This window comes from Leptosomus discolor, chromosome 2 (assembly GCF_034619465.1).
Source record: "Leptosomus discolor isolate bLepDis1 chromosome 2, bLepDis1.hap2, whole genome shotgun sequence".
NCBI lineage: Eukaryota > Metazoa > Chordata > Aves > Leptosomiformes > Leptosomidae > Leptosomus > Leptosomus discolor.
Window position 1 is genome coordinate 101,498,486 of NC_141392.1, and position 25,960 is coordinate 101,524,445.

Genomic DNA, 25,960 nt, shown 5'->3' on the forward strand with positions numbered 1-25,960 from the left:
CTCCACAACTTTATCTTACACTTTAAGAAAGTATCAAATAACATTTGCATTTAGATGAGTATTTTTCCCTTATGGCTCACTTTTCCTTTTTTCTTTAGTGGTTTATTCAGGTTTTAAGTCATGATCTGATAGCATTAACGGTCAAGAGACTTGCTTGGCTAGTCTCATATAACATCAGTTCATGCAGTACGTTTATTGCTAGAGTCTGAGTGAGGCACTGTCTAGAGGAGTTTGACATAGTGTATGACAGAAATTTAATCTCATTTTTTCTAGTATGCAAAAGGTCCCTTTTTGGGAAATACCCTTATCTCGTCTGAAAAAGAGAGTGTGTCAGACTGAAAGCTGTGAATCCTATGTAGATTATCGAAAGCTTTTCTTTGAGAGTGAGGATATTGCAATTTTACATCTGACTCCCTGCAAACAGATAACTGTTAGAACTGTGGTGTCCATAATGGAAAAGCGATGGACTAATGGCTCTTAGAAACTTAAAAGCAGATTTTAAAAAGAAACTTTTTGCAAGTGAAATGGAGACTGCAGGAAGTTGTCTTTCAGATGTACAATATATAATTCAGGACGAATTATCAGAGGGTGTCAATCATCATATTTCAGTAGTGCTATGCAAGCTTAGACCAGTTAAAAATCTTTCTTACCACATGTAAAATTGAAATACATGCCATTTAAAAAAGCAATTATCCTATGGGGGTTTCCCCATAATTTACTTTGCTCTAAATGAAACAATCATACAAAAGATAAATTTTAAAATCTTTGGTTGAAATTTGTTCTTGGTAAAATTACAGCGGTGAGCACCAGGACCATCATAAAGCAGTCTTAGTTGTAGGAGAAAGTCCTCACCATGGAGACAACCTTATAGAAAACCTAACTGTAGGAGTCTGTTCCATTTTCTTCCCTCCATAACCTCAGTTTAGTGAACTATTTACAGTCAATTTTTGAATATGTATTCCACAATATTTTATATGAGTTCCACAGTATTTTATACGAGTTGAAATGTAGCATCTTACCTAATACCCATTTTTCTGATAAACATTTTATTTCCTGGTACTTCTTTCCTGTTTTTTTTCCTATACAGATTTTTGCCTGACGTAAGGCTTTACATGTTTTCCCTCCTGACAGCTGTATAAGTTCAATTAGTTTTTTGCAGGGTGGCTGACTGGTAGGAGACACAAACATGACAGGCTGGTTTGAAAAGAGATTCTGCTGGTATTTTCCTGTTGATAGGTGACGCTGAAGTCTGCAGATCTGTATTTGAGGAAACAAGGAAATTAATTAACTGATGTGCTGCATTTCCAGTCAAAGTATAACTAATCTATGTCTTCTTTAATTCAGAAAAAAAGAATTATAGTATATGAGTGTGAACTTTACTTTTTCAGGTGTACCAGAAACTCTTGGGTAAACTATAGAAAGAATTTGCTGTACTTGATCAATATAATTCCCAAACCAGAGTTGAGACTATTTTGTCATAGGTCAGACAGATTACCTATAAAACTTGTTAAAGCACTTGACAGTATTATTTTTCACCATAACCTTACATTCTTATGTTTGTAACACTGGTCATTGCACAGAAATATTAAAGGATATTATAAATACTTATAGTCTTGCAGCACAAATACAAACCTGAAAGTCTTTACAATATATAGTGCTCATCATTTTGTATCAGGGAGCTGAATTAGATCTGATTCAGTTTAAACTACTTTAGGACCTCTTTTTCCCTCCTTCCCCACAGATAGGAACTGCATTTTCTCTCAGATGTATGAAGTGACACACATGTACCAGAACTCAGAGCAAACCGTTTCATGTAAACTTCTTTGTCTCCACAAAACCAAAAAAAGAAGTCCTCTGTGAATGCTGTGAGTCTGTAACACTTGATCATTATGATAAAAATCTGCTTGACCTATATGAGGCAAATTTTCTTCTTTGTATATACCAGCCAGGACAGTGGTTGTCAATTAAAGCCATCTCCTTTAGCTATAATGAGCATAAAGGTAATGCATACAACAAGTGTACACACCATGGTATGCACTATAAAGTTTTCATACTAAAATTAAAAAAAAAAAGCAAGCTTGTATTTCATAGAGCGAGGTTGCCATTGACGTGCCAAATTAATTATGTAACATCTGATTCTGTATCTCTTGTCAAAGTTCAGAAAATTTATACTGAAACTGGAGTTAACAGTAAGACGAGAACAAAAATAAATGTGTCATATTATGTGATGCTTGGATTTTTCATACAGATGATCAACACAAGCACCTTACATAGAGGAAAGTCGCTTTGTATATATCTGGTTTATATGAGGTGTCTGAATGTGAAGCCAAAGTACTTCACAGGGGTTTATAAAGCCAAACAGTTCCATGGCATGCTCACAGATCCCCAGATAAAAGTCAAAGTGAATTGCCTCAGCACTTTTGGCCAATTAGCTAGATAAAGCACCTGCAAAGCGTGAAGCCCATGCTAACATGAGACTTCATAGCTCAGTGGTTCTGTGCCACTGTCCTTTGCTATTCTTGGTCCCAAGCTAAATTTTGAGATGTCCTCCATCAACAAATAATTCAGCTTTCTCTGATTTTTAATTCCTTGGCTGCTCTCCTGAGAATAAAATTCATTCTTTGCATTCTGAATTTGGCAAGTTGTAAAGACGGTGACTGCTATGGATGAAGTAGGCCAAAAAGATTCAAGCACAATACAAGAAATACCCTTTATTTTCTATTCTTCTGTGAATTTAGGTTTATGAATGACACAGCACCTACTCCTGTCTCATGGAAATCAAACAGCTGCTAAAATAATTTTGTTGATCACAGTATTAAAGTAGAGTTATATTGCAGATTTCGGAGGACCCAAACTCATTGAAGAGATGTGATGGCCCTTCCTGTACGTAAGTTGGCACTTGATACTTTAGGCATGTGCAGAAGATCTGATTTTTGACTTGGTAGAGTACTACCTACCTCCTTCTGAGCAGAATGCTGCTCTATGAATAGCTATCTGCCTGGCACCTTGATGTCATGAAAACCAGAAAAGTAACCACTGTATGGTTTTAATATATGATATCAGATTTGGAATTCGCTAAGAGTATACCACTTGTTGATGGGTCTTGTGAGGCTTAGAGGCCACGATCAGCATCTTAAAATGGGACTAGCTCAAATATATAAAACACTTCACAACCTCTGATGTACAGAGTATCGTGATTTTGGTATTATTAGGACTGCAATAATTCATTTTAGCTTAAAAAAGTCTGCAATGGTAAAACTACAGAAATGCTTGTGGTAAACAAGGTCAACAAATTAAAGAACACCCTATAGTGAAAAATAACAATCTTTTCACATCAACCTCATGACAGACACAATGCCATCTTAGTTGATCTGGCACAGAGCTCTCTGGAATTGTTTATTGGCACAAATCAGATGCAACTGATAGGAGAAAGACAATTACCAAGAGAGTTCAATGCTAGTTTATCTAAAATAAATCAGATTTAACTAAGAAGGATGGAAGCGACACTGTTTTTGTCAACCTGGAATTCTAAGATTTTAAAGATGAAAATAATTAGGATTGACAAGCTTTTACCTTAAAAGAAGACACCAAATATAAATTGTTGCAATCTGCTGTTTCACATATTTTAGGGAATATGATTTAATAGGGCTAATTGTATTCCCACTTCCTCAAACATTTCCCCTGAAAGGATTTATTTGCTGCCACTGTAATGAAAACTCATTTATATGATACCTCTTCTTATAGAAAGAACTGCTGGATTAACTTAACATTAAAAGCAAATGTGTATGCAGCTAATCATCAAATCAGGAAATACAAATTTTAAGGACCCAACAGCACTCACCTCAGCTGATGTCCATAAATAGCATGCTTTATTCTATGCGTTTAGTACCTATTAAGAGAACCCAGGAAGTGAAGTGCTGACATGCTATGGAGAGGATTTTCTTAAACTGCCTTTAAAATTCCATCTGTGTGCATTATCAGTGCACTTGAGGGGAGGAGAGGGTAAGAACACAGTACATCTTGGTGGAATCACAAAAGGAAAACTTCAGCATGGAACGTTATCTTTACGTTCCTTCTTCTGGATCACCACCACCACACCACAGCGTTCCCGATTGATAGGCTGTGCTTGGAGTTGCTCAAGCATACTGGGTCCACACACAGGTCTTAGAGATGGGGAAAAATCACAGCATTTACGTTCAGAGCTCAGCCAGCAGTCTGAAAGGTTCACTTTGCTTTCTGGCCCACTAACCTGAAAGAAACTCCGCTAGCCAGTTGCTGAAAGGGCAGCTAGCTGACCACACAGGGTTTGGCGGTGGGATGAGAGGGCAAAATCTAGCTCTTGCCCCTGAATTGACTCAGCTGCCTGTGCAACATCAAAGCCTTTGCAGCACTCCAGGGGTGCTCCCAGCCCTCTGAAACCATACACATTTTGTGTAAGCTTTTTACAAATAAATAAATAAATCCTCAGCAGAGACCAAGCCTGGGAAAATATCAGACCCCAAAAGTGACTATTTTCACAAACTGTGTATGTATCAGTCAGTAGTTACAGTTACAATTGTGTCAGTCCCTATTATCGCAGCCAGCACCAATTTTCCTTTCTAATTTTATTTGTTAGCAGAAACATAAAATGATATAAGAGCATCTATTTACTCTTTTTGATAAGATTCTAAGTGTTAACCTCATTCTTTCACTAGCTGGAAAAACGGCAGGAAGACACCTCTTATATGTATGTGTTTCTTACAAACTTACCATTAATTTAGATGTTTGTTTGAATCTAAGTTTTGAAAGGAAAAAAAGATCACTCTTGACAGAAGTAAAACTGAAGGAGAATGTATGATAAAGAAATAGAGCCTTTCTTCATTATAAAAAAAAAGAAACACAAAAAAATTTTACCAATTATTGTCCCTTATGTGACTAGTTTTCAATCCCCACAAGCCAAAACAGCATATATTATAAAAACCCCAAAACTTTGCAGCTTTGCCTAGAACTTTATCAAAATAGCTCCTACTGGGTGGGGTGTGGGAAAAAACACAAATCTCCATAAAATTCCAAGGGTGTGATCTTTTCATGAGGCTCAGGATACAGCCATCGAGTCCCACCACGGTATTGTCTCTGAATGGATGCCTGAGTTCATGCAACAGAAAATGTAAGAAAATAATTCTTCTGGATGTACTTGGAAATTTTTCAGCATTGAAACTGCTAATATCCTATATACAGCACACAATTTTCAGTGTACTTCCAGAAAATAGCACATGAAGAAATTTCCAGTCTAAAATGCTATTAGAATAATAATACTTCACAAAAACTAAATGCAGAATATGGTTATGTTCTATTACAATTAATAGGAATTGTATTTGTAGGCTAGAATTGAAAATGTGAAGTATGACCTCCAAAAAATATATACAACATAGCTATCTGTAATAATTATATGTGTCTGAAAATTTGTGCATGCATTACACAATCAGTGTATGCATTATAGTAAATCTTTATTCTTAATTTCAATTATTCACCAGAGAAAAATAAATCTATGAAAATAAACTTATGATTTATTTTATCATTACTATTTCAGCATTTAATATAGGACCTGAAACCTTACCAACAACTATTTGAAAAGGCTATTTTTAATGAAGTATTTACTGAACTTATGGAAAGCTGTAATTATATCTTGGTTATTGTTACCTGCAAAACCAATAAATACATTTTATTAAATGCAAACAGCAGAAGATAAAATCGCAGACATTGTTTGAAGAGAGAAGATGTGTATTTGATGGTTTATATCTATCTAAAGACCAAGTATTATTTCATTTGAAGTTGATGAGAAATTTCTCATTTTCACTAAAAAGAAAAGGATGTGACTGTTGAAGTCTTATGGATTAATTCACCACTCTGCAACTATTAAATTGAAAACCATAAACCCTCCAACTTTATGTATAATGTACGAATTTAATAACAAAGAGACACATGAAATAGCATAATCTGGGGAAAGATTAAGCTCTAAGATTTTAACATTCACGTGATTTCAGTATGGATAAATATACTGGCCAAGTAACGTTTACATTTTCAGTTACTGTAACTCGGTACAAAACCCGCATAAAGAACGCACTCGAAACTACAACACTGTTAGGAAACATTACACTTGCGTGGTTATATGTGTTTTCAGACAGTCTGTCATTTAGTAACAATTTAAAAGAAAAACACATATGTGGAACCCCATGTACATGCAAAGATCAAGGGCTCATGCACATCCACACAAGGGGAGCATCAGCCTGCTTCTGATAAAAAAGGAGCGTATTGCAGCGTGCAGACTTCTGGAAGTACAGCTATCCTGCAGTGAGGCATTTGCAGAATCTGCAGGACCCTACAGGGATCAAGGAAGTTTGTGTGAACAATGTGATACTCCTGCAGGACAAGGAAAAAATGCTCTCCTTTTCATCTTTCTAAATATCAGGTTTAATAGGAGAATAGAACCAATTAAACAAACATCAACTCTATTTTTGTGACATGTATTTTCTACTTAAATGGAAAGCTCATCATTTTACTTTGATTTCTTAGAATTTATTTCAGCAAACTGCTGGTTTTTTTAACACATTGAGAATACTAACATTGAAATAATATTCACTAAAAGCTTTAAAAATTACATTGGAATGCTGTACTAGATAAATAAATTGGTGCTGTCCAGTATAAAAGAGCACATTAAGAGATGGAAACAACTTCCTTCAGCAAGCTGTTTCACAAAGAAATAGATCCTCAGCTTTGAAGAATCTTATCTAAGTAAATAGAACATCACACGGATGCAGGACCCCAACTGGTTCAAGCCATACTACCACACTATTATCTCAACAGCACCCAGAACCTTATTCCTCTCTTTGGCATGAAATATATTTGTTATTGCTAGTGATGTTTTTAATTCTCAGAGAAGAACTCAACTTGCAAAATTCCAAAATGTTGCATCCTTATTTCAGAATATTTATTGAAACAACGCTTTCTCATTGGTTATCAATATTTGGCTAAAATAGAAGCTCCCTTTCTGTCAAAATAGGGAAGAATAAGCCTTCAGACAGGCAGATGTGAGAACACACTTTTTGAATGCTTGATAAATCTACATCAGCACACGCGCACAAATGGAGATGACGTGCAGACAACCTTGGTATACGTTTGTGCGGTAGAAGTTGACTGGTGCACTGAGCAGGGAGCCAGAAGTGGAGGGAGACAGAGTGGAAAATTTGGTCCAGAATAAAGAAACCTTCAACGTCTGCTATTGAAAAATAAAAAGGAAAGTAAAAGAAGCAGAAATTGCATACAGTCAAGACTATATTGTCTGGAAAATTCTTCAAAACACAGTTTCTTCCCCTCCTCTGTGTAGTCCTTCATGTAAGTGTTTCCTGGCCAAGATGAGGGTGAGGGGAAAAACGCTTGAATCCAGACAATTTAGCTGATATTGTTTCTTTCCACTGCGTGTTGGCAGACAACTTTGCTTCTCTCAAATCCCATAGGCTGATAAGAAAAGTTAATTTCACCAATTTATTCTCTGAAAGACTGAGGCCCAGTGGGAATACTGTATGAAAATGTTTGGCAAATAAATCTACTGTTTGGCAGATATTCAAAATTATACTGGAAGATGTTTGAACCATTTTTTCCGGCACAGCAAATTTTTGCAGGAAAAAAGATAACAAATTCACTTATTTTTAGTTTAATTTCCTTGTTTTCCAGAGGTAGAATTATTTTTAAATACTATGTACTATCAACATTATCAACTATAGATTAATAAAAAAACAAATTAGGGTAAAACAATAAGCCTTTCCCTTTTGAGGATAAGTATGACTTCTACATCAAGGAGCTGTATTTCCAATTTGCATCACTTAAAAACAAATCTGATAAGATTGTAAGATGTGGTCACTTTACTACAAGTATTTGTTTATAACTTGAAAAAGAAAATCTGAATAAAATATATTTGCATTTGGTTTCAACAGAAACTAATTCTTTTTGAAACTTTAAAAAAAATCCTTTCATTACATATTAGCTAATCATTTTTCAGGATTAGAAATTCAAACCTTGCTTCAGAAATACCTCAAGAACTTGTCCATCCTTGGTTTTGTGTTATTTCAAGAGAATTATACTCAAGTGACTACCAGGCAGCGATAAGATTGCAAATTGTAATTGCAAATTTATGTCAAAATTCTGCAAATTATTACAAATTATAACTGAGAGGTGTTTTCCTCACCAGAATATCAACAAAGCAGCACTGTGCCATGCATCACTCTGAAGTGGTATACGAGTGTGGCACATACGACTCTTGAGGCCTGCATCACTGGTATACCATGAGGGTTACATATACTGCATTTGAAAAGCCCCCAAGGACCCCAGTAAAATTGAGACAGAAATTCTTCACCTCCATATACAATCTAGTCCAATGCTTGTCTTCTCTTGCAGTGAGAAAGCTTTTCAACAATATAACCTAAATTGCCTCTGCTGCATTTTCAGCCCGTTACTTCTTGTCCTAGTGCCAAGGGACATGGAGAACAATTTCTTCTCTTCCTATTTGCAACAACCTTTTAAATACTTGAAGACAGTTATCATCTCCCCTCAGTCTTCTCTTCTCTAGACTAAACAAACACAGTTCTTTCAGTCTTTGCTCATGGGTCATATTTTGTAGACCTCTGATCATTTTGTTATTCTCCCCTGGATTCTCTCCAATGAATTCACATCTTTCCTGAAGTGCAGTGCCCAAAGCTCAGGCCCCACCTCTGCTCTGCACATTGCAAACAATTCATGTATCTTATGCACAGCATTCCTGCTAACACATCCTAGTATGCCTGCTTCTTTTATTGGAGCATGATATAGGCAACATATATTAGTTCGGATCCTTTACAATAGTCAGTTGCTCTTTTGGCAGAGATACTGCATTGTCAATCTGCAGGTGATTATTTCTTGCTCCTTTGCACTTGTCCTTACTGAGGTCCATCACACTTATTTCTGATCATTCTTTATATCTCTTAAAGTTATTTTATCATAGAATCACAGAATGGTTTGGGTTGGAAAGGACCTTAAAGACCATCTAGTTCCAACCCCCTCCCCTGCTGTAGGCAGGGACACCTTTCACTAGATCAGGTTGCTCAAAGCCCCATCCAACCTGGCCTTGAACACTTCAAGGGAGGAGGCATTTCAATTCCAATCTGTCATGGTTCAGCCCTGGTAGGCAGCTAAGCACCACACAGCCGCTCTCTCCCTGCCTCAGTGGGATGGAGGGGAAATTCAGAAGGGCAAAAGTGACAAAACTCATGGGTTGCGATGAACAGTTTAGTAATTAAAAAACTGGCAATCTACAGTTCTACTCCTTTAGGTCATGATTAATCAGATTTTCTAGCCTGGTAGTTTAGCAAAATCCTAGACAAGAAATGCAGTATATGGATGAGATAGTTGTACATTTTATGTCAATGATTCCTATGTGTGCTGGTGTGGTGGCCTCGTTACATGTATGACAAAATGCTGACTTGAGCATATACAGATCCTCTGTGCAGCAGATCTAAGTGAGCCATGTTGGACCCATCACTTTGTATCTGGCATTATTGATAGGACTCTCCATCTAACTCGGTTTTCAAATGAGAACAAGTTCATATTTCTCAAAAACACAAAGGAAGTAAAGTAAAATCACAAAGTCTTTTCCCTTAACTCAGCTGACAGTTGAACAAACGCAGTTGAGCCAGCGTACAAACTAAGAAAATCTCAGCCTCTAAATAATTTGCTTTAGACAACCAGCCGTGACTTTAAAAGGTACGTAATATATACACAGACATGTTTTTCCTCACAGCTGAGAAAGATCTATTCTTGCGGGATATATCCTCACAAGACCTTCAGCAAAAAAGATACTTACATTCTTACCAGTTTAGCTTAGTGCACTTCTGAAACTAATCTCTTGGTCATTCCTACGAGTCTACTTTTGGTTCCTACTGTGGGGCAGCCATCAAGGGCACAGACTGTACTGCCCCGTTTGGATGAAATACAGTCAGAAGGTGTGCTCAGTTCAGGGGAGCAGACTGGAATGAGCCCAGCGCCCTGAAGCATGTGTTGTGCACCAGGTGCTCTCGGCCCTGGCTCACACACTCTGCGGAGGCGCTTTCCATTCATCTGTATTACTGGCTTTTAGACGCAGGCACAAGTGAGCTTGGAGTCACTTCTGGCAGATGTAATGGGGTAATGATATCAGTATGGGATGCTTCTTTCAAACTGAATTATTACCTGCACGAAAGTAATGACCTCAACTAAATTTAGCCTGTTTTTTTAATAACAGTTGCAACTTGCCCTTATTGTTATTTCACAGTTCATTCTCACATGGCAACAGGAAGGAGGAACATTAGTTGCATCTTGGCATTTATGCCCTCATATTTCAACCATTTATCCATATTTTATATATAGTATCCTCTAGGATTACTGAACTCTTACAACCCACATAAGGCTAATTGTCTGGGGGTTTTTTAAACAGACTAGTACCTATTGCATGAGACCAGTATGCAGCCTATGAATAAGTTATTAATTTCAGCAGAGTAGCTTAAGGAATGAAGTATTAATGAAGTAGACAGCAATGTTTAATCATATGGGAGTAAACACATCTGCATTTACACAGACTGAAATAATACATTTCCAGCTAAGTATGTTTCATCAAGGAAAGGCTGCACTGAAACAGAAATTCCACGAGCTAATAATGTGCTGCAGTTCATGGAAAACAACTTGATATTCCCCATGGTTAAATACTACACATAATGAAGATACAAGGAATGGAAGCCTACTATTTGCATAAAATACATTAAAAATTATAAGCTCATTTCAACTATCTTAGACTTTTCAGATACTGAATCATTTTGGACAGTCCAACTTTCGTTTTTAATCAACACAGGATATTGTGCAGTGAGCTTCAAGAATGACATTTGTTTTGCTGGCTTAGGGACGTGGGGAATCCTTCCATTTGCCTTTAACAGTAAATGATAAATCCAGTGCTGTCAACAGATTTGCTATACCTGGCAAAGTGCAGATGAATAATGCTTTGATAAATAAAAGTTTTCTATTCCAGTAATAACAAAGTGAGTGATCTTGTTGAAAGGAAAAGCCTGGCAAATGTGAAGGGTTACACAGATGCTCCCAAAAGGCTCGTTCCCCAAATGGTTGTATTAACCCACAGTAAAAGTAATCTTAACATTAAAAATATTTCCTAGTTTTATCTTTAAAATAGGAATATGTGAGTCCTTTTTATCTACCTCAACAGACTGAAATGATTTCACTGAAGGCTGAGTACATTCTTCTCTCTACTTTTCAGTTTTAGCTGAATGCCATTGCAACGCCCAGCAGTAACTCAGTGTGTGCCAAACATGAATATTTTTAAGCGTCATTTGAGTTTTAAAGGCTACAGTAAGTGATGGGAACACAATCGTCTTGGGAATCTACAAATAACTTTAAAAAAGCTCATAAATCTGGCTTTCATGGTTTGGTTTTCAACAGCTTTATGAAATATGTCAAAGCTTGAACACAGTGAGTTCGTTTTCCTTCAAATTTCTTAGGATTGACTTTTCTCAGTCCTTTTTTTTGATATGCTGCAGTGAGACAAATAAAACAGACTTGGCTTTAAGAAAACAGGCATCAGCAAATTAGTTTTAAAAAAAGTTGCTTTGTTCTTTTAATTATTTTTTTTTGTATCAAGAGGAAAAACATACCCCCTAAGTAGGGCATCCGAAAGTATTCCCTCATCGACAAAAATATAAAATGCTTCTGTTCAGCACCCAATGTATTACAACATAACAGACCACATATTAATAAAAAAGCGATGTACAATTAAAAGCTGTTTTTTTCTTAAACTGTTTAAAAAAGATGCATGGTAGCGACTGAGCAGAGCAGAACCCCAGAGTTGCATTCAAAAGTTACATGTAGACCCCTGTACTTACAGTGAAACACGTGCGCTACAATGATAATTAGCAGGGAACACTTGGTTTTCAAAATATGAACTGAAGGGTCGGTTGAAATTGCATCAATGTTCAACAGAGCCTTTAACAGTGTCTTTAAAACTGCCTGAGAACTACTGAAATAAATCCACCTAAAGAGATTGCCTGGCACCACACAACCAGGCACCACTGCCGTGGAACACCGCTAACTGCAAAACTAGACCAGTCTCAGGTTGCTTTCAGAAACTCCTGACAGAACTACCGTCACAATCACCTCTGGTCTACAATTTCCCTGACTGGTACTCCTTGGCAGCACACTTCTTTATGTGTAATAACGTCTCTTCTTCACTTAATCTACGTCACAAACTAGAAGAATAGATCCTGTAGGAAGTACAGAAAGCAAAGACATTTAATCCTCCAGCCCTAAGAGCAACAAAAAAACCCCAAAACCCAGGCGTTTAAATATTTGAACCAGCTGGTTTTTATCAATCACGTTTTTAAATCGTAATTACTCAAGGAAAGTTTTTTTTGAGAGCACCATTTTCTCCATAGGTACTAAACAAAAGACATGATTAACACTTCCTATTTGAAGATTCTTTTCATGAACTCTTGTACTTTTTACCATGACAATAATGTAGGATTACAGAAGAAGGGACTCCGACTATATTGTGACAGCAAGCTGGGATGGTCTTCTGTGTAGCTGAGGGAGAACAATTTATGTTGCGAATACAGTCATTTTAAAGCTATGAAAGTTGGCAGGCTAAAGGCAGAGTACCTGACACTAAATTTATTCTCTTTGCTCTTCTTCTTTTTTTTTTTTTTTCTAATCCAGAGCATTTTTCAAGTTAATTATAAACATTTGAAAAGGGTTTATTTTAATAAAGTGAAAAAATAATTCACAAACAACAATGATAAATTGTGCATGGTACCAAATGACGCCCTTCTAAAAATTACTGATTCCAATATCTGTTTTGATGAGTTGACTTTTGTTTTGTTGTCACTTCTGTTTACTGTGAATGTAATGGTGATCTTTTTAAAAACTTTTTTAAAAAAGAAATTGTTATAAATTCCATATGGAATTTGGTTTTGTTTTAACTTTGAGCTAGCCAGATATGACATAGTTAAATACAGAGAACCAGGCAGACTTATTATGGTAGTTGACTTTCAGCAACTTCTCATGCTTGCTTTGGGCAAAGTTTGCAGGGTCAAACTGCTGACCCTGTCCTCCTTTCTGAGTTCCTTTCCTATATTCCTACTGCTCTTCGTCTAAGAATGACGCAGGACAGAGGGGCTACTACTTTTTAGTCTATCTGGATTTTATCTGAAGTGCTCTAGTGAGAGCAGAAAGCCTTTTCAAGAGGATGTCATTGCATAAGCAGTTGCGGTTTGAAAACCAAGGATACTCAGCAAGTACTGTCAATTAAAATTTGAGCAACTGGGTATTTGAGCTTAGATGCAGGATAAATACTCTGAAGCACACAAACAGTCATGGTCTTCAAGCAAAATTACTAGTTATTTTCTAGTCAAAAAACTGGATAACTTAGAGAAAATACGAATGCTCAATAACTCTTCTCCTACACAGTGTTTTTCTAGTAAAAGTCTGTAAATAAATATTTACCATCTCTAGCTCTGTCCCAATCCAGAATTCCCACTAAAATCAGTGGGAATAAGGTGGGCATATCAGGATTACAGCTTTAGCCCTATAACAATAAAAACTACCACAATGTAACAGAAGGTACTGTTTGTGTGCATACATACTATACTAAATATATACACTACTCAGAGGATGGGGAAAAAGAATCTAATCCAGCTAGACCTGCATAAGGGTAACGGTTTAAAAATGTCCTGCACAGTCACTGGATCATGTGTCTATTTTTATTTTTAAATTGTATTAATTTTAAATTTAGGAGCTGACATGACAGTTCTAATGCTACCCATGGATTTTTTTCTTAAAATGACATTATTGATTAAAGCATTAATGCACTTATCTTTATGCTATGGATCAGTACTGGGAGAGCTACAAAGCCATCATTGCTCAGACTGCTGATGGAGGAAAGCAGAACTCACTGCACAACACTGGAGTACTCCTGGGGTTAAACAGACGAACAGTAATGATGGGATTTGGAGGGAACTCAGTAAATTCCTTCTCATTCACAGAAGGCCACTGTCATACAGACCTTGAAGGAAGGGAAAAGCTAAGTCTTCTACAGAGAAGATCCACACATAAACTCCCAAGTGCCTTTTAAAGATTTCGCAGCTAAACAAAACTGCATGGTATCGTCATGCTCTTCGGTGCTGTACAACAGACCTCTTACTACAAACAAACAAGACAATTGAAAAAGAAATAATCCCCTGCCAAAACCAGTAGTTTTATCAATTATCACCTTATCACAGATGATTACTTCTACAGTTTGCAATAAAGCTGAAATCAAGTATGAGATGACTAGAAGAAGGAAAAATCAGAATATTTTGATTAAGCATACTTTACATTATTTCAAAATTGAAATAAATACATCAGGTTTCTTGTGCTCATTAAAAGCCAAATATATTCACTCAGACACACTCCGGTTGTGCCAACATGACATACTCACAAAGCATGCAACCAGGGTGACAGCTAAAAAGCAACAGCGAGCTGTGCACATAATCTAAAACTAAATCTGTATGTAATTTCCTTCCCTTTGTTAATTGAAGATTAAAACTAAATCAAGGGGAAGCCTTCTATGAGACTACTTCCAACAACAGATGACTCAACTAGCACCTGAGAATTTGTTGTGCTTGTGTGTACTGAGGTTCTGAACTTCCTGTTTCAATAAAATACCAAACAAGTTGTGTTTCCTTTACAAATAAGCTATTACATCAAGCCCTGTTCCTATAATTTCAGTTTTTGTCTGCATTCCAACATTTTCTTTGGCAAATGTAGAAACGTTCTAATTAAAGAGAAGAGAAAAACAAGCATCATTCATCATGGTAAGAATGAATGCTCAAGAGAACATCCTTACTGGTTACTTCGTTCATTCAGTTGAATTTGGCTTTTGAAGTGCACTTAATTATGGTATGCAGTTCTCTGAGATGAAACACAGGTAACAGAGTTTTCACTAATAGTGTCTCATGAAAGCTATTAAAGGTAATTATAAATTCCCCTAATGCCATATAAACATAACACCATCTGTGTGAAGTGATTCAAAAACATTTTTAGAACACCAGAATACTTTAAATACACTATTCTGTAGAGCAAAATTCACCTGTTATTATAACTTGCTAGATCCTTTAACACAGAATTTGAAAATATTTTTTTTAAAAAACAGAAATGATCCTGTGTTTTCCTTAGCATGATCTATGAGATCAGAGTAATAAGAATCCTTTACAATTTCCACAGTTTTTGTTGATGTTTAGATTCCAGCTAAAAGAGCTCTGTCTACTTCATTTGCAGTTACCATGAGACACACAACTTCCCATGGAAAGTTAAACACCAGACCTGCCAACACAACATAATGTAATTGTCTGGTTAAGTACAACGCAGCCTATATATTACAACTTATGTGGTTTCTTTCCTAAATTTACTGAACTGCGGAATTGGAAGGGCTGATTCACCAAGGCAGAAGTTCAAACTTAAAATGACATTATAACAGGAGTTATAATTAATCAGACAAATGCGACTTTGGTTAAGTAAAGTAACTATTGCTAAAAGGTGTCCATGTGCATGTTGTACCTTTGTGGGGAGCTCTGCTTCTTTTGCTTATAAACCAGAGGTTAAGATCTCAGGCAAATGCAGTTAAAACCCCAGTCAGCTGGCTCAGGGTTGTGTTCTAGACAAATCTGGAATGTGGTAGAAGAAGCATGCACTGTAAATTCTTGAAGCCAGTAGAGGATGCTGAAGACTTCTGATAACAGAAATAGCCACTACCACATCTGCAACATCCTCCAAAGACAGCATGAAAATAGAAATAGTCCAGTTAATCCTGAAAAAATCCTAGATTTGAAAAATGATCTCATCAACCTCCAGAAAAAAAACAGAAAAACTCAAGAAAAAATATTGTCTAATTGCATGTCAGATGAACCAATGTATCTCCTTCAGGCATCTCCTACATAAGTAAGCAGCAACCAGGCCAATCCACACAGCAGAGAGAATATGACAGGATCACACTATGCTACCATTTCAAGAAGGCACTTTTGTTTTATAAGCATGTGCTGAGCCACACTGAAAACTCAATGGGGTAGGACAAACAGAGCTTTCAATTATTCATGCCATTCCTGTTATACAGTTTTTCTTCTAAGCCACAATCAACTCAACTATATAATTTCACATCAAAGTTTTGAGCAAAACTTCTGAATCAAAATCATTATTGTTTCCCTCCTTCACGTTACACTAAACCCAGAATTTCAATAATAATACTAAATAAAACCTGTAGAGTTTGACCTCGCTTTGTGTTGAAACCGCAGCTCTTTCAGGTGCTTAATACGTACCTTGATTCAGGCAGGAATCTCTGAGACTAGGCAAAACTCTTGGTAGACCACGGAAGTTTTAGGACAAGTTTTTCAGTTTTAACATGCTAGTGAAGACCCTTTAGAGCTGATTCTTAAATGTTTCTTTCCTTTGATTTTAGTGAATTAGTATTAAACAGAATTTTTACACTTTTTTTCCCTGGATTGTGCAAAATGTATTAGTTTAAAAGATAGTAATTAACAGTTACTGTTAAAACAGCCAACAAAATCCCACCCTGTTCAGACTACCCGTAAAACTCCCCTCCCTTGGGCAAGCAGACTCCCGTTAAACTTCTCTCTCTACAATAGCTTTAAAAATAGTCATTCCATGCAGCAAAGGCCATTAAAGGTCAGCAGAACCAGGCTGCCTGGAATCAGCACCCCAGGTAAAAGTCCCTCATGTCAACTATTGCCAGTCTTCTGCTTGAAATGAAGTTGAGAAAGCCTCTGGGCCACAAATAAACCTGGTAAAATGGAATATGGGTAAAGTGTGACCTTTCAGCCAGAGCGGGAAAAAAAAGGATGGAAATATTCTTCTGTAGATCAAAAGGTCCCTGGGGCAGACAGTACCTTTTGTTTTGGATTTGTACAATGTGCTAAGATGCAAAGTCCGGTTTTATGTTCAGTGGAAAACAAAGAAGAAATACTACCTTTATAATAGTAATATACTGACTAGCAAAATGAGGCCCTCTTAATTGCAGCCTCTGGGACCAACTGTAGGCAAATGTTAAATAACAGTGTTTTAAAAATTATTAATTTAGATGATCTTTTAAATAGTTCTGATAACTAACTTCCATACACAAGACATAAATCATTGCAAGAAAAACATGACAATGGAACTTCTTGTCTTTGAAAAAGCCTCCAAGGTCTACAACAGGATCTCATCAACACATAATAAATCACAAAATAGTAAGAACAAGAACAGAAGTATGCCTATATATAAATACATATACTCAAAGCACAATAAATCAAAACCAAGTTGGTTCTGCAACTATCTTATGAAAAAATTTGAAAATTAATTTTGTGTGTGTGTGGTTGGACCAAAGGTATGGGAGTTAGGAAACAAAGGAGCCTATTAAAACCTTTATATCAGTGAAACTAAGACTACCAGGACAGAAATTTGCACAGGTTTATAGAGTATTCTCTTCGTATTAGCTGTGAATTACTTCAGCCTCAGTTTTGGAGGACAGAATGGAGCAGTTAAGTCTGTACCTTAGACACACTTATGAAAAAGTCTGAGAAGAGGAGCTGTATCAACTAAAATGTACATTCTAATGCTCTCAGGAGATAAATAAGACTCTGTGACTGAGAATTACCTTCAGAAAAATATCAGGTCTGTAGGCCATGACCCTACACTGTAGAGACCTTGTCATGGACTTCAGTGTCATATGCTCTCGCAGGAACGTAAGCAGAGTTGCAATACAACCTTTTGCTTACGACTAAATGAGGAAACAGAGCAAGAAATTTGTTAAAAATAAGGGAACTTTAATTAAATTACTAAGATTCACTTTTGCTGGAACCCTTGCATGACATTGTGTTTTGAGGGAGTCAGATTTATAACTAATTTTATTGCCTGGATATAGTGTACTACAATTATGATAAACAAAAGCCAACAAGAGCAGCTCAACAGCTGTCTCTACTAAACCCGCTAGACTAGAATTTTTCCTCTTCCAACATAAAGATAGCTATAAATGGCCCCCCCCCCAAGTTCCACCATATTGTCCCTTCTTCAGCTATTCCATGTAGAACTACTGTTAAATAAATGTTAGTCCTGGTATTAAAAAAAAACATGAAATGTGTCTGTGCCATGCTATAATAATAAGAGCACATAATTCAACACATTCTTCCTCTTATAAAACGTTACTTTATATACGCATTTTACTGCGCTACGTAGTAGTTTTTTACAGTTTCACCATTTAAATAACTTGAATGTATTTTGGACTGACAGCATTATAACCATTACAGATAAACACTGCATATAAGCTTGATTTACTGTTATGCAATAAAATATACATAAACAATTTCCTTCTACCATAACAAGTGTGGGGATCAAGTGAGACAAAGGAGGATTTCTGAAGCTTTAGCTATATAGCCCCTGTGGGCCTCCAGTGGCTTAACAAACAGAAAATCAGTCATATGCAGAAGCCAGGAGGTTTTCTAGCACATACTGGTCTTATGAAACACTTATTCTTCCACTTTGTTCATACAAGGAAGATGGAACACTAATTCTTCTGTCGCTACCATCCACACATGCAATTTAACTTTCACTCATGAAATGTGAACGTGTACAGAGAAACCTTTTTTTTACTTAAACCTTTTTACTTAAGGATAAAAGTATTTAGATGGCAGTGACTGGAAACAACCATGATTTTCTAGGCATTAGGATAACATACATTACTTACCCTAGGAAAAAAAAAAAAAAGCTAAAAGCTGATTATTATTAGCATCAAGCACTCTTGCAAAGTGTACGTGACCATCTGCCAGCAAGCTTGTAATGAATCATACAGGCAAACACAATCACAGTGTAACATCACCAGAAGACAAAAAAAAGACAAAGGCACATAAGCTTAACCAGGCTTTTGCTACTGTGGAAAAAAGAGCAAAATAAAACTTTGATTGTGTTTTTATATGACGACACAGCTTCCCCAAATGCTGATTTTCCAGAAGTGTGAGGTTACAGTTCACACAATAATGTAAATGTAGAATGTGTTACAATTGCAGCAAGCCAGAAATCTACCAAAACTGTATCAACAGAATAATATATACCTCTGTTTCTTCCAAGTAACTAATATTTGAATATTGGCTGCAAAGATGACTGGGCCTGGCTATGTTCTGTACATTAATTTCAGATTCCGTACTCCAGGTTTTGCTTGCTCTTCTGGTGCCTTCTTATCACAGTATTTCCCATGCAAGTTTATGGAAACACATCTTAGTGTTTCTTCTCATCTAAGGATCGTCTCCTCTCAAGAAACTTGGAACAAAAACCCAAAAGCAAACAAACAAAACCTGCAGTTTTGGTTTATGAAACGTATTCTGTGTTTATATGCAGAGAAAATTCTGGGCTGGAATCAGCTATCCTGTCAACACTTAGCGCCTTCATTTAGCAAAAAATTTACATTCCCTCATTTTTCATCTCCATGTTAGTCCAAACCAATTGATTGCAGAGAGGAACTGGTGACATACATTAAAATTACAAGCAAAGTAACCAATGAAAAGTTTTTGTGACCAAGTGTAGCAAGGCATCGGGATTCTATTAGTGAGATATGTGAGTCCATTGTGCTGAAAGCAAGGACTACAGAGTGGTAAAAACGAATTAAAGACACTGAGTTTTATCCTGAAGAATTAGCTATGTAGCTAAACCAGAACTGTTTAGCAGCTAGTTGGAGTGTCACAAGCTATTTGTAAATCATTACAGGACCCAATCATGTGCTCAAGTGCATAAATCAAGTACATCAGCCAGAGAAGCCACACAGGTAGGAGGGCATCCTGCCCAGAATGGACTCCTGAGCAATAATCAGATGCATCCATAAAGTCCAACAGGTTTCTGAAACGGTTTTATCTTGGCTGTTTTGTCTGGATATGCTATGTATGTCTGAATATGCTATGTACGTCTTAAAAAACATATTTTGGATAAAATTGGCCTTTTGACTCAGAATGCCTTTGTAAACTAACATTTAAAGGACACAGTCCACAAAAAAACTACGCTATGTCTTCCTCCTTCCAGTTTGAGCCAATTTCCCTGGTATGGAAGCAGGATGTACTTCAAGTTCTCATGTCTTCACTGGTAATAAAGGATAAAATTAGTGCCAGGCTCAACAATCTGTCTTTATTAAATAAAAATAGTCATTTGCATTCTCATCCTGAATATATAAAAGTTCCTTTCTTTCTTGTCTGTAACAATGTATCGAATGAATATAGGGATTATTGTGAGTTTCACAGATGTAAGACAGACAAACTAACAGCAGCAGAATATCAGACAGAAGCAGCATGTGACTTGCAGAAAACGATGGCCTGGTAGCACCTTCTTTGATCTAGTACATAAAGTGAGGTGATGCCAGGTAGGTGGTTTCTGCCATCTCTGGTAACATAGTTCATACTGAAAACATGATAAACGAAGGCAAACATCCTCAGGATTCCTTCTGTTAGACTGGGAGTTGAAATGCTTGGAAAAAACTCCATATGCATTCGCCTGCCCCTTATAAAATTTCTACCTGCAGCCACCACAGTAAGTTTCAGTAAGTGACACCTGTATGAAACTGTGGATCATATTGTGTTCCCATAGGCAGGACACCCAATGCCAATTTAAGTTGAAGTTTTCAACACCATCAAAGATACTGGGAGGACTTGCTTCCCATTAGATATAATAAACACATACATGCCAATAAAGAGGGGCTGAACAGTATCAGATGTATAAACAGAGATAAGAAAAAAAAGTCTCAAAAGCAACGCTAAATCTGTAGAATATTACCAGTTTTTACTTTCAGATTTTGGAAATGGGAAAGAAAGGTCTTACAATGAGATTTTCAGTGGAATTTACATGTCCAGGACTGCGAACCGAGCTACCCAGAAATCAGGATTCTGGCTTCCAAAATCATACTAAAAACAAACCAAAAATATGGGGGTTTTATTTATTTGCTGTCTTCTATTGTCATTTTGCAGAATAACATTTTCATTCTTCTGTAACCATGAGGAAAAGAATTATTTCCCCTAAATGTAAAGTTTCATTTTTTTTATTAATCTAATTAGTTCACAGTCCAGGATGTAACAGACCAAAACAGCTGAGTAACATAAGCACTGGCAACACCGGTACGCTCCAAAACAAGGTAACATTTGTTTTTTACCCCAAAACTGTTGAGAAAATTTATAACAGCTGCAGTTCAGCTTTCAAATATAACATAAAGTACTTGTGCACATAACATATTAAAAGGCTCTTACGCTTTTCCATGCTTACGGATCAGATACATTATTACCTAAAGATGCAAAAGGGGACTCGAAACCTACATTGAGTATTACCTTTGAAAATCTGACTGTCATTCACTTATGAACATTAAACATTTTAAAGTTTTAACCATAAAGCATTAAATAGACTAGAAAATACAGAATACATGACTATTCCAGCTCAGAGACATTGTTAAAAGTGGACTGTAACAGCTAAGACCAGAGTAGAATACAAACATTAAAAACAGAATAAGGATTTAGTGATCATTTATTCCTCTGGTTTTGTTCTCTTGCCTGTAACTTTTCTTTTTGCTGGGCTTGGCAGATGTCCCACGTAACAGGGGTTGTCCTGTATTACACAGTCAAGTCTTGTGTCTCATATGAAAAGCATATGGGACATGGTTTTCCACATTATTTTCACAGAAATCAGGCTGTTTTTCAGATGCCTAATAAACTGGGAAAACGACACATGGATAAAACCTACATGTATAGCAGTTGCAGTACCAACTACAGTGTATTTGATGTCCGTGTGCACAACTAGTACATAGTCCCAAACTGTCCTGAATTTCAACATTTAGTATTTAGGACATTCAACCCTAATTTTAGTAAAAGAAAATTTACTAGGAATAAAAAAAAAAGGCAAGATAAGAAACCTTCTCTCTCTTATTTCTAATTCTGAGTACCTTCATTTCTGTTTGTCTTCTACTCATTTAAATTACTTAATTCCCCCAGCTGTAATATGGGGCAATACTTACTAAACCATCTGCCACTTCATTTTTTGGAAACAGATGCCTCATTCTGGCATGGAAGAGCCAGCAAAGAGATGGAATTTGATGAATGAGCATTTAGTGAATTTACGAACATTGAGATATCAGAGAGGAAACCAAGTTTTCACTTACTGTAAAGCCTGATGCTCATTTGGACCAGCCATGAAAGCCAATATTTTAACTAGTGGTGACATCTCTTGAAAATACTTCCAATTGTTTTAACTAATCCAGTGAATGTTTGGTGAGAAATCTGTATCTTTAAAAAAAATCCTCACCGTGTAAAGTTAATGCAACTGGCAACTGGTTGAGGATTCACACGTTCTGGTTTACTCTTAAAATACACTTGTATTTCAAATAAAGACAGTTCTCGGCCACTGTTCGTGTCATTAACAGCTTTAAAAGCCTTGGGCCATCCTCTGTGAGCAGACACATGGTATCTGCAAATTATAGTAATGCAGAACAGACCCACATTTTGTTTACTTCAGCAGCTTCTGACCACTGTGCACACCGGACATGTCAGAAAAAAGTTCTGACTGATATTAGAAAAACCTTCTACATGAGAGGCCCACAGTTTGCCCTTAAAGCATCACTTTTTTCTGAGCCCTCCAGGCTACCAGTTTATTGAAACTGCCATCTTAATAGTATGTGTTATTTTTCTTTATTGGGTGTACAGCAGTCTAAAATTGTGGGCCAGCAGAGTTAGGTAAGAGGTAGGTGAGTGCAGATTCTCTTTGCAGAGAAACAGCAAGGTAAAATATATGAATACAAAGGAGCCCACTTCACATAGAATAAATGTTCCAAAATAGAGGATTTAAAAGTCAAAAATGAATCTGTCTCAAGTTAATAAAAACCAAGAGCAGTATGATTTTGATGTAAACTTTGTGGCTTGTTATGTTGATGATGTCTATGAAGTCCATTTTTTAAATTATTCACTGTAAACATTTAAATAGTTGGTCTTTTTTTTTTAAAAAAAAAAAAATCTGAAAACAATTATTTATAATTGAGAATAATTTGACTGGTAGTAAACTTCTCAGTTAGCCAAGCAGGTTTGCATGTGGGCAATAACAGTCGATGAAGCACAGTCTCACTCTGATGCTTTTAGTAATAGGATTAACTATATGCTTTTGCATGTCACTTAGAATTAATAATATAAAATGAAGTTGTTCCAATATTGCAATGAAATCTAAAACCATAATAATTTCCAATATTAAAACCACTGCTACATTATATTGCAACAACTGTGTTTAGCAGTTTGCAGACATTAATATCAGCTTGTGGCTGACAAGTTTAATTTCATGACTGTGAGAAAATGCAAGAATTAATTACTTCAAGTACATTAATTACATTTTTATCATCTGAAAAGGGATATTTTTTCTATAAGTACTTTTCACATGGAGGTCCAACACAAACATTGTTCTTTCTTTCAGCAAAGTGATGAGGTTTAATGAGAGAAATTAAGAGATGAAAAAGCTTACTAGGTCATTTAATTCTTACTGCTGCCAGTACGGGATTTTCCTTTACATATTGCAGTGTTTTGCCCATCTATATTAAATCACTCATGCAACAAGGATTCCACCGCTTCTCGTGAGAGGCTTTTCTACAGCCTCATAGATCTTAGCCTCAGAAAATATTTCTTTGTACTTGGTATAGAAGTAAAACAAAGTTTAGGCCACGACTCCTAACGGTTTCCTTGCCTGCTGCAGTCCTGCCTGGAATACTTCACTGCTGGCTGAAAACTCAGTCCCTCGCTAGCCCAGCCTTTCTCGCCATCTGTAAGGGAGGGCTGCAATGGGGTTCCAGAACAGGCGTTGCTTAAACATTTCAGCTGACATTTATTTATCACTCTCAACCTTGAGAAGTGTGCCTACAGCATGAAAGAATTATCTTTCTAGGGTGAACAATCTATTTAGACCCAATTTCTTGGTGGGCTGTTTTTTAATAAATTCATAGTCCAAGTGAATCCATCACTGAAAAAGATGAGAGACAAAACAATAAAGTTGGGATATAATAGTCTGAAAATTGTAGTAAAATGAAAAAATACTGATAATATACTAATAACAGCACTTTAAGTTGAGACAATGGAACACATCTGAAATCTGGACAACCATCACTTCTTTCAGTAACTCAAACTAGAACTTCTAACAGAAGACAAGAAATCAGATGTGTTTATTCTCAGTTCTCATCACTTCTGCAGAAATGTGGTTTGGAAAAGGCTCCTGTCCTTCCCATGCAGTTTACAGCAATGAGATTTTTATAATAAGCATGAAGCCAGCATTTGTACTGTCTAGTGAACGTCATGACATTTGTTTCACCCAACTTCAGGTGCTTTCATCTGAGCTTGTTACTCAAGAGTCCCCTTCTGATGAACAGAGAGAAATCTCTGACTCTACGAGGAAGCCTTGGGTGACCTGATCTTTGTATTTCAGCAAAGAAGGGCACCCCGACACCCTACACGAGGATACAATCTTTATTAACAGAAGTGGAAAATATCCTAAGCTGGCCAAGTTAGGTGATACTCTTCTAATTGTCATGGCATTATCTAGTAAATATTTTAACTTTAATGTATGCATTTTTGTTCTTAAAAATGATACTTGACTGGGTGAATAGGCAAAGGCAGGCAGAAATTAGTAGCATAACATCAGCTGATCATTAATTTGATGAATTAGATATAAAGTTATTTATGTTCAAGAAAATGCTATTCACTGGACATTGCTATTAATAACATCCCACAGGCTACAGCCAAAGCAGTAACAACTGATAGGATATCATTGAACACTAAAGGTGAAGCCTCGTTAGTTATTTAAACTACAATTCAAGCATATATTTGACTGAAGACATCGACTTAAAAATCAAGTGAGACCATACAACTGCAAGCAAGACCTTCTATAATCAAGTTTAAAATGATGTTGTTAAGCTAAGATGGAACGATTTGATAGGATTTGTAAATATGTCCGTTTGGCTGTGGCTAGCCTGAATGGGGATTTATATTCAAACAATACAGACATCACCAATGCCAGTCTCCAAATTCCATTTACATGTATTTCTAGTAGGACAAAATAAAAATTATCAAAGATTTGAATTTTCTGTGTGTAGTGAAACTACTGAAGTAGTAATTCAGATTTAGGTAAAGACTGGTAAGAGGACTTTCTAATTGGTTTGTATTAGGAAGAAAATATACCTTTTTAATGATAGGATACTCAGAAGAGATTTGATCTTCTGTACACATTCCACTGGAGATGGAGGATTATCTTTCCAGCAAATGATTTATTTGGAGAGATAAAGAACAGACTGTTACTCAGCCAGTGAGGTACTTATGTTAATATTTGCGCAGCAATAGGAGTTTCGCTAGATGGTCGTATGGAGCCAAGGAGTCCAAGCTTAAAGGAGCCCTAATCAATATGCAGGTAATCTTTCTCCTGTCCCATCACAGGTTCTGATGCCTCACTACCCAGGGAAAAAAAATAGTTTAGTTCCTTCCTTTGCTTGTACAGCACTAGGACCAATGACAAAAACAATGCCCAGTTCTTGTGGCAGAAACAGAAAGAGGGTGGGTACTGTTTTTGAGAACTATTACTGAACTATGTTTATTAGTAATGAAAAAAGCAAAGATTTATCTTCATGGAGCACAAAAATAGTTTGCAGTTGCTCTGTCCTCTTCAAATTATGCATCCATAATACAGTTCAACAAATATGAATACATGAAAATATGCTGCAAATATTTTTCTTGCACTCTCCATAAAAAGGTTAGAGTACGTACTGTGTTTTTTTCTTGAGGGAAACAGATGTCAGGAACTAGGTACCTTACTGTTGCCATAAATGTCCTCTCTCTCTCTGAAAGCTTTGTTT

At 36.4% G+C, this 25,960-nt stretch overlaps 1 protein-coding gene across 1 annotated transcript in view; it reads right to left on the reverse strand.

Annotated features, from left to right (window-relative positions):
- Positions 1-930: 930 nt before the first annotated feature.
- Positions 931-25,960, reverse strand: part of MCPH1 (microcephalin 1) — a 126,606-nt gene continuing 101,576 nt past the window's right edge. Inside the window, 1 exon segment of the mRNA XM_086461527.1 lies at positions 931-1,257. Coding sequence (XP_086317653.1) covers positions 931-1,257 — 327 coding nt within the window.